Raw genomic sequence first — 10,332 nt, forward strand, 5'->3', positions numbered from 1 at the left:
GTTTAACTCATGGTTTATTTGGCTGTCATGATGACATTGTAGCCTTTAGCAGAGTTTAGCTTGTTTTCATGGATGCACCAATCATTCATCAGTCTAAGTTCTACTCTACTGTATGGTTCTATTAGGGGTGTCAAAAATAATCGATTATAAGATGCATCGCGATGCGGACGTGCACGATTCTGCATCGATTCACAAATGTCAAAAATCGATTATAAAAAAATAAATAATAATAATAATAATCGAATAAAATATAATGGAAGTACATGCAGTTGTTTATTTGGATCATAATAGAATGCAATTCCAAATGTACTTTTATTTTAACACATTCACTGCCAGCCATTTTTTTTTACTGTAGGTAGCTTCTGCCAAGCCGTTTTTTGAGGATTCTGGCTCATTTTACAAGAGCCGAGGATAATTTTCTGCTTGGACTTTGTGAACACGAAGTTCACAAAAGTACTAATAGAATGTGTGCTTTCTCTGTCTAAAAGAGTTAGTTTGTAGAGTTAGTAGTTATGTAGATATTAGCCGTTGAGTACAGCATGGTTTCAGCGTCTGAGACAGGAAGCTGAGATAATCGCAGTTTTGTGAAATTCAATCAAACAGGCAGAACAGTCACTTTAACCATTTATTTTTGGCATCAGTGAGAGATCAGACATCTGAACAATATAGTTCTGAACACCCTCTCCTTCAAACTCCTCCCTCCGTGGGCGTGTCTGGTGGCGTTTGTCACAAGCCAGTTTCTCCTGCCTGTCTGAGCAGTGAGCAGCCTCCCTCTCTGGCGGCCCCTCGTCGGCGAGTGTGGCGAGTGTGGACTGTGGATGGGACTCAATCGTTTCTTGGATTTTCGGTTGAGAGCTTTGATGAAGCTTTGTGCGATTCTAGGCTTTATGCTGCCCACCCAGTCTATTTTTGGAACCCCCCACCGTTGTGCGCCCGTGTGCAGCAGCGTGAAAGCGTTTTCGCCTACAGTATGAGAATGAGGCTCGTTCGTTTCTGGGTTTTCGGAATGCGTGCGATTCTGGCCTTTCTGCGGGTGTTTCAAAGTGTGTTTCACCCATAATCTATTATGCAAATTTGCAATCCCCCACGTCAGCACCGCTCTCCGCTCTCGGTGTGCTGCTGCTGGGCGAGTCTGGTGACTGATGACTGTAAAATCGCCATGCCATTTCCTTGAGAATGGCTTCCTCCCGCGGCTGTTTTTGGTTGGCTTTCTCTCTGTCGGGAGAGCACTGTCGCCACTTAGTTGGTCGGTAAAATAGATTATACACATTCAATACTTCCAATATTTTTATAGGAGACGTGGGGGGCATTGATCCACGTAGCACCGTCAAAAATTTTTTTTTTTTTTGACGAGTCAACTCGTCATTGGCAGTGAACGGTTGGATTGTGTTTGACGAGTCAACTCGTCATTGGCAGTGAACGTGTTAAAAGTAGCCATACAGTGAGAAAAAAGAAATCATGTATTGGGGAAAAAAAGTGATGCATCGATTTAAGATCGAATCGTAGCCTTCTGAATCGTAATCGAATCGAATCATGAGGCCAGTGAAGATTCACAGCCCTAGGTTCTATCAGAGTTGATTTAGTGGGCCTTAAATGTGCGAATTGCTACACCAATTGCCTAACTAATTTGAGCTGAACCAACAAGTTTCTAGGACTGAACTCGCATTTCAAGTTGAGGAAGTAAAACTGTCAAACAAAAGAAAATGCGCCATGAGGCATGCCTCTTTAACGCATATGCTATTCTTTGTCAGTCATTTCTTATGTTGGACTTGATTGTTTCCCATGGTTGCATAATTTAGTAGCTTTCCATGAATAGCCCTTGTGGCTTGTGTCAACTAAGCCCGTCTCTTCTTCTACGAGACACCATGACAGCCAACTCATCTTAACCTTTCACATCGTATTAACAAGAATTCCGTCTTCTTCAGGCTTTCACAATGCACCGCTGTCACTCTTAAACCCTAGAATAGATGTCTCTCCTCCTACTGCCCCTCTGCCTATAAAATAAACTCTGTTGGGAGAAGACAGCCCCAGTCACACAATAAAAAAGACAGAATGTGCAGACTATAAACACTAAACAGGAAACGAATTGGTTAATAATCAGATCAGTTACAGTGACAGGGTGGCCCGCAAGGCAACGCGGTTCTGATTGGACGAAGAGTGCATTCCACATGGTCCACCTTGCACATGTTGCTAGCTGCTGGCTATCAAACCAGTTTTTCTTGCGTAACAATCCAGAGCGAGGTAGTGTTCAAGGCACGCTGCCTCTCTAACTGTATACTGTATACATTCACGCCCCAGTACTCGAAGGGCCAAACACCTCGGAAGTGCATCTGCCTCCCACTGGTTGGCCCTGCCACTCTCAGCTTTCACCAGCAGCCAAACAGTCTGCTGTGGGCTTGCACATACCACAGGAAACGTGAGATGGCCGATACAGGCACACATGAGATCCTTGAAAAACGTGAGCGTCTGTGTGTGAGCAATATTTGTGAAGGGTTCCTGGTTCACTAGTAGGGAGACAAGAGTACAAGGGACAAGTGTCAGACTTCAGCTTGTTATTAAGGCCTTTACTTCAGTTTGCCTTAATATGCTGTCTGAGAAATGATCTTGGCACAACCGCAGACCACGTGATTCATGCATAGACAAAAACATGGATTAGGCACATTCTCATTTTCTCCCTCAAATCCTCTCTCACACACACACACACACACACACACAGAGACGTCACTCACTGACTCTCTCTCACACACACACACACACACACACACACACACACACACACACACACACACCACTAGGGCGAGCTCTTGAGTACCATGCCCATCTGTCATCAGGAGCATTTCTGCAAACACACACACACACACACACACACACACACACACACACACACACACACACACACACACACACACACACACACACACACACACACACACAGAGAGTGATTGCAAACTGATTTTCTGACCCTTAGTGCCACCTTCCTGAATTTCGAGCGTTTAGCAGATTTCCGGTTTGTTACACAAGAGTGGGGTGCTGATCAGAGCATGTAAATGTGCTGATTCAATATTGTGGCCATTGAGTTCCTATCAGTCACAACACAGGCAGACAGAGATGTTTGATCCAACGCACTGAGATGGATTAACTTGACCAAAAAATCCAGGTTGCCCACACTGCATTATCCACACCAACCACTGGCCTAAATACTTAATCCCAAAAGCAAACATGTTTTGCCCATTCCTTAATCTAACATTACAGTGTGCATTTGGAATGAAATGACACATTAGTAAGTTATCTCAAGGAACATTCAATCCAGGCTTTGCAGGACATTTACTTTGGCATAGCCTACTACTTGCCTTTAAAAAGAGCTATGTCTTTTCAGAAGGATACTAAACAAATATCACAGCAAAAGGATAAACCCCTGTAATATAATTGGAATGCCACAGTGTTACATTGGGAGATTTCAAAATAACATTCATGATATGGTCATTAGAATATCACTGCACTGGAAGGAAGTATCTATAACAATATTATAGCCTATTATTAATACAGATGCATATTGGTTGCATTTTATCAGTCAAATGTTCTGCACAGTTTCAATGGTAACCTGCTCTTGTCATGTCCCTGCATGGTGTTATTGTTGTGCAATATGTTTTGTTTTGTTTTGTGTCATTCTTGGGCATACCTGGTTGGGGTCGCTGGCCTTGAAGACATGACAAGACATCTCAGACTCGGGGTTGTCAGGCTGACCCCGCAGCAGGTAGGCAAAATAAGTGAGGTCATTGCTGTTGTGAATGAACCGAGCAATGAGCTGCGCTTTGTGCTCGAATATGAAGACGGACGAGCTGCTGCTGTAGCACGGGACGCAGCGGACCACGGGGGGGATCAGAACCAGCTGGACCTCCCTCGCCTGCGCCGCGGGACCGCACTCGCTCTTCTCGCTCTTCCTGCGGATCTCGGCCACCAACCACGGCAGCATGGGCAGGGTGGTCCGCCTGTCCAGCGATGTCCAGCCGATGTACCACAGGGTGAATCTCCTGTCCGACTTCGGGGGAATGCTCTCCTCATCCCGACCCTCCATGACGGCCCGCTGGAGCTCGCTGTCCTGAAGCTCGATGACAGCTAGTGAAGACTGGCTTGCAGTGGGCTGAAGACGTGTTTCAGAAATGACACCGATTTAGCATTCTTACGCGTAAAGGTTTCTCCTTCCAAGTTGTGACTAGTTTGCAACAGTTTGCATGTCCATGTTCCCAGTCAAAGTTGACACAACGAAGGCGATCATTAGTATGCACACACCAAAGGCGATCATTAGTATGCACACACCAACATGTGCTCCTCGTGTCCACCACCAATGCAAACAGTCCTTGTTTTCCACCCAAAGCCTGTCGGGTAGATGTTTCCTGATGACAACTATTTGACATGCAATTGTAACTTTCTCCCTGACCTGCTCATTCACTATTTGCACGAGCAGTGGGCCAAACGCTAAACAACCCTGTGCTGAAGTTTCCAACCTTGCTTGCTAAAACGTGGCGTTGGAAGCCTCCAGTGTAAACAGTAGTCGCCCAGAAATCAGACTTCTTGGACGCGTTTTGCTTTTCCCCTGAGCGCAAAACTGGGCCACGCAGTTAATTAGTTGTAGTCTTAAAAGTCCTGTTGCCTGTAACTCTCGCACCCTCGCATTTTTCGATATCAACTGTATTTAAAAGGCATACATTGATGCTTGTTTATCGCTTTGGTGCAGGCAGTCTCTCGTCTGTGATCCTTCCATCCACAACGCCTTGGAGGCGGAGCGGCCGTGTGCGTCGGCAACCCGCCCATCCACCCATCCACCCATCGCATGTGCAGGAGTGGGCCGGGCGGGCTGGGCCACTTGCTAAACGTGACAGGGGCGAGGCTCCACCCCTCCCATAGTGCACAATAGTTGGCATACAGTATGGAAAGTGTGTGTTAAGGCTCTATGGTGGACCAAAACTTAAAGGCAGACACTTGGCCAGGTACAAACATTTTAGAATCACAGTGGGAAAATATGCAACAGTGACGCTTCACAAACTGAGGATTGTGATTTAAATAATAGCCTGTGTGCATGTGCCTTTGGATGTAATCACAGTCCCATTCTATCAACCAAATTCCATGGTTTCAAGTGCTCCCTCTGTCCTAAATAGTAGCAGCACTAGATCGTAGATGTACCCTCATGGAGCCAGTGGCCTTGGAGCAGCAGACTGTCAACACCAACCCCGCTGGTGCAGACTATAATAAAATAATTATACAATAATATGTACATATATTATAAATGAGTAGGCCAGGGGTTATATATTTTCATGGCATAGGGCCCCAAATAGATACACAGCTTGCTGACCCTCATTTGGCAAGATTTTGTCCCAATTAAGGAACCCATATGCATTTTTTAAATTATTTTTTTTACTGTCTCTACAGTGTACAAGATTTATTTATTTAAAAAGGATCCCCATTAGCTGATGCTTGTGGCACCAGCTAATCTTCCTGGGGTCCAAATACAATACAATAATGCAATACAAGTCTTATATACATATATATGATAACATTTGTGTGATGTTTACAAGTTATCATAATACATAATATATAACAGATATGTGTAATATAACACATTTGCATTTTGGGTGGGTTACAAGTTACAAGTTACGATAAAAGATAATTGCTTTGATTTTAATTGGTTCCCTGAGCTGTATGAAGTGGACCAAAATAATCACAAAATTAAGTTTGAAATTATTTTTTGTTAAATATTTATTACATTATTGTTAAGTAAGGATGGACATAAGTTGAAAAAAGTAAAGGCCAGTTTAGGACCATAGGCATACCAGTGGTCTTTTCAGACCATAACCGAATAATCTGTGCGAATAAGTCCCACGGCAATTTAAAAAAATAATTAAACCATTTATCTCTATGGGTCCACTATTCTCACACCAAATCAGAAAAAAAAACTGCACCGCAAATTTAGATTTGGTGTGACTAGTCCATAGTCCCATAGAGATCAATGGATTCTGGGTTTTTAATTGCCGTGCGATTTATTCGCCTTTTGGTCATTGTCAAGACTAAAACCAAGCAGTTGACAAAACAGCTGATTTGGATAACACTTCATAAGCTATTCAAACTATAAATAAATTAAACTACTGCGAAGCAGAAGAGCTTTTTTAGCCAGCGACTGACAATATAATATGTAGTACTGTATACAGCATGTTGTCACAAAGCTAGTCACGAACCCTTAACCACGACAAAAATGTTGTGTTCAGATGTAGCATAAGCAATGACATTTCAATGCCAACTAACACAACAATATAAACCATATCGATGTCAGACAGCCCTCCTCTACAGTGAATCAGGGTTCTACAGTGCTACCAGTGTAGTTGCACATGACCCTAACATTAAGTTCATCCTACATGGATCATTGAAAAGGAAGAAGGGGCACATTTACATCTTTACATTCAAAGCTGGCATTGGCACTTTGAACTATTTTCACAGTTCAAACTCCTACATTTAATACTTTAGGAGCTCATGCACTCCATGGAGAGAAAAACATTGCACTGTAGAGCCTCGTCACTGAGAAGCAATTGACATTTACAGTCATCTCTATCCACGGCATTGGACACAACATGTGGCATCTGATGTGGCGAACCCCTGTGGCTAGCTATTCTCCCATTGGTTCCGTGTAAACTGGGATGCTTTCTTATGATAACACAACAGAACATGTGAATCTGTGCCATCATACAGTCTCCAAAACAGCGGCCATCTCCTTGAACTGCTTGTGAAAGTTCTGTGGAAAAGAAAAAACAAAATCATCTCAAAATGATGCTCATTCATAATTGATAGCTTACTGTGCTGTGGGAATAAAGCCAATGTATTATAAGTCCATGCTGCAATCGCATGATGTGCCCTTTCACATACAAACCTGGAACTGTGGAACAGTCATCTCGAAAGACCTCTGGCGTATCTGTCCAGAGGGCTCAGCGATCTTCAGCAGCAGAGACACATAGGGAGAGTTGAGAGAGCGACAGGTGTCGGAGCTCACTGCCATGCCAAGTTTCCACTGCATGTCCACCAACTAGACAGATACAGCAACAAGGGTTAAGTCTTATCAACACAGATCACCTGTCACTCATCTCATTAAGGAGATGCACAAATTCTATGATCATGTCATCAGAAACATGCTCATTTGACAATAGACGAGACTGCCTTACTGCACTCTGACTCGAGTTCTCAACCATAGCATACCTGACCAATGCTGAGCATGTCGTGAGCCTCTTGCTGGGCATGGATGAGTGCGCCCTGTTCAGTCCACAGCCTCTGCACCACCTGCAGGGAGGCTTTGGGCCACTTGCCACTGCCCTCTTCCAGCCTCGACACCAGGTCATCTCCAGAGAGGTTGCTCTTCCCAGCTGACCTGACATGACAATACACATTTTCAGTAATAAGCATATAGACATAGTCACACAGTATGACTATGTGCTGATTCATGTGTGATTTAGCCTTTTGCTAGGCCCATGATGGCTGTATAAAGGCCATGCTCTATTCAATAGTCAATAGTCAGGGTAAGCAAAGTCCCCCGGTTTTATGTGGTCCTATTTAGTAGTATATAGTACATTTTGGAAGAACATGCAACTGCATCAATCTGGGCAAACCTTTTAACACATTGGGCGTTGATCAATATTAGAAAGAGGTAGCAGGGTCTAACAGGGAGAAGGGGCACCCATCAAATACAGAACTGTAACAACCCACATTCAGAGACCAAAAATAAGACAGAAGATACCTGAAAGTTAACAAGAGGAATCTGATCATGTTTTGCAGAGCATCGTCATCAAGTCTGACTCCATCTCTCTGAACTCTCTGCCAGAAGAAGAAAACAAGTTGTGAAAGAGGAACTTGTGAAGATGGGTTGCTGAGAGTGAAACTTTGTAAGGAAATATTGACTCACATCAGACAAATCAGCTGAATCTACTCCCCTGGTCTGCCCTTGAAGATAAGACAGAATGTGCTGACACTGTGGAGATTATAAGATTAGTTATCATAAATATAACCTCTATGGCAACAACACACCACCCAGTGCAATTTATGCAGGGCATGGATACCTATAGCTCCATCCCATTGTTGTTCCTTTGTTAAGGGTTTGCCCCACAACCGCTTGATCAATCAGGAAATATTCAAAGATGCTGCATGCAAACATTTTAAGCATACAGCTCAGGAGCATTATTAAGGTTTGCACAAGAGACATACATGGAAGGAGTTTGGTAATTGCAGTTTCCATGGGCATGTTGTGGGAGCTCCATAATCTTGCTCCAAGACAGCTGCTATGCTATGCTGATCGCCAGCTTCTATGATGACATTCTGTTGGTGTTTAGGCTGATGCAGTGCACCTGGGCCCAGTGTACTCCTTGGGCTTTAAAAGCCTGCAAGACCATTCACTAGTAGGCATGTTTACATGGAGCATAATAATCAGGCTGAAATAGGTTTAAAAGCCCAAACCAAAAATGCTCCATAAATACCTCAATCAGATTAAACAGGCCCAAACCCGTTGAAATTTCAATCGGTTGCAGAGGGGTAGTTTAAACCTTTTCATAAACCGATCAAAAGAAAAATGTTATTATGTAAAGGATGAAACTGATTACTCTCGGGCTGTGTTCTTTCTGCGCATGCCCAAGATGCCCTCCATCTTGACGCAAAGGGGACTCCGGCGCACCCGCCTGTGACAGGAGAAGAGAGGAGCTGCTGCCAGAAGAGTTCTTTTCTAACTATGCGTGCGGAGAAAGTAACGTTTTTCATCACTCCGGCGAGAAGAAACCTGCACGGAGGCTATAAAAACTATAAAAACGTTTTCTCGTCAGGATTCCGTGTGACAGTCCGTATGTCTGGCATAATTCACGCTTAGGCTACCGGTATAATTACAGTATGAATTTATTTTTCACTGCGAGAAAATGTACTTGAAGAAGTGTCATGTGTGAGAGAGAGCTGTCAATTGTTTGAGTCTCATGGTCAATGCAAGAGTTGGCAGACCTGTCAAGTTGTTGTATTCATCACTTTTGCGCATGTATGTGAATGTGACACAGCTGTTCAATTATATTGCTCCATGTTCTGGGTGCATGTAAACACCAGATTGCATTAAATCACATCCCATGTAAACAGTTGACTCGAAATCTCCAAACCGATCGATTTCAATCAGATTGAGGAAAGGGTGTGTATGTAAACACATATGTATAGTTTATATCTAATAAATTATTGCTATAACTTATGACTCAATGCTTTTGTTACTTGCTTGAGTGAGTCACACGCCAAAGTAAAAGCAATAACAATAATTATATTACAAACCAATAGAACAAAAAGGTGCACACACGTGAGCAGGTAGAGCGATACTGAATGGTCTGCAGGCGTATAATATAAAGAGTACAATGCAATCCATCAGCCTAACGACCCCAACCACTAGGCTGCTGCAAAACTATAGGCCACACTTTTGGATGGGATTATAGTGAAAATAAAGGATTCCCCTTTTTGTTGGAGACCATCTGGAACTCCTCAAGAATCCCTGGGGGTTCCACTTTGAGAACCACTGATCTAGGCACAGTAGAAATACAATGTTTGTGTTTGGTTTCAATGGGGATACAAATCAACTTTGGGATAAGATAAATATCCTCACTGTTTCGGCTAACAGATCAGGAGAAAGTCTTCCGATATTGTCCACAATCTTGTTAACACCTGAAATGCAGAAGCAAAGGTTAGCGCTAATTATTTTGATCAACGTTTACCAACCCCCTATCTCTTCTAGTCGGTACAGGTGTGGGGGTGATGACTAGTGATGTATGTTACTGTACGTCTGGAATTACCAATGACCACAGTCACCTAAGCGGACAGAGCACACCTTATAGTTAGCTATAGCCAGCTAGCCCTAGCAAAGCCAAAGGGCTATGGGCTGAGAGCTGGCTGGCTAACTACGGAAGCTCTGTGTTTAGCTGACGCAAACAAGTAGCGTTAAGCTACCGCCAAACAGCCTGGATGTAGCATTGTTGTTGTCAAAAGCCAAGCATGTCCGTAGCATACGCTTCCTCTTTTAACCACAAACTTTTAAAAACACTGTCCGGTGATTTAAGGTAACGCTGAAACCCACCATATGATTCCTCTACTGCTGGCATCTTCTTGCGCATCAACAGCATCAAGTACTCGTGAACGGCCCCCTCCCACTCCCAGTCCCTCCCATTCGCTCCACGGTCGTCCACCAAAAGCTTAAATGAAGGACAACAGCGCCCCCCTCTGGTCTACGGTCTGAAACACGCCCATGACCCTGGAATGGTCCATTGTATGGCTGGTGGTGGGTGCAAT

The 10,332-nt window shown here is 43.7% G+C and overlaps 2 protein-coding genes across 7 annotated transcripts in view; both read right to left on the bottom strand.

Annotated features, from left to right (window-relative positions):
• tbc1d4 (TBC1 domain family, member 4) overlaps nt 1-4,743 on the bottom strand; it is a 43,066-nt gene extending 38,323 nt beyond the window's left edge. For all 6 annotated transcript variants that reach the window (XM_083639372.1, XM_083639374.1, XM_083639371.1 and 3 more), the window contains exon 1: nt 3,680-4,743. In XM_083639372.1, the coding sequence (XP_083495498.1) occupies nt 3,680-4,075 (396 nt within the window). In that variant the 5' untranslated portion in view covers nt 4,076-4,743. The remainder of the gene's footprint in view (nt 1-3,679) is intronic.
• A 754-nt stretch (nt 4,744-5,497) lies between these two features.
• Nucleotides 5,498-10,168, bottom strand: commd6 (COMM domain containing 6). The gene is made up of 7 exons (XM_083638484.1): nt 10,121-10,168; nt 9,653-9,711; nt 7,940-8,005; nt 7,775-7,851; nt 7,240-7,408; nt 6,917-7,069; nt 5,498-6,781 (listed from the first exon to the last, which is right to left on the bottom strand). The coding sequence occupies exons 1-7, from the start codon at nt 10,164-10,166 to the stop codon at nt 6,731-6,733; spliced, it is 621 nt and encodes a 206-aa protein (XP_083494610.1). The 5' UTR covers nt 10,167-10,168; the 3' UTR covers nt 5,498-6,730.
• Between the last annotated feature and the right edge of the window lie 164 nt (nt 10,169-10,332).

Source organism: Poromitra crassiceps (assembly GCF_964638095.1).
Source record: "Poromitra crassiceps genome assembly, chromosome: 6".
NCBI lineage: Eukaryota > Metazoa > Chordata > Actinopteri > Beryciformes > Melamphaidae > Poromitra > Poromitra crassiceps.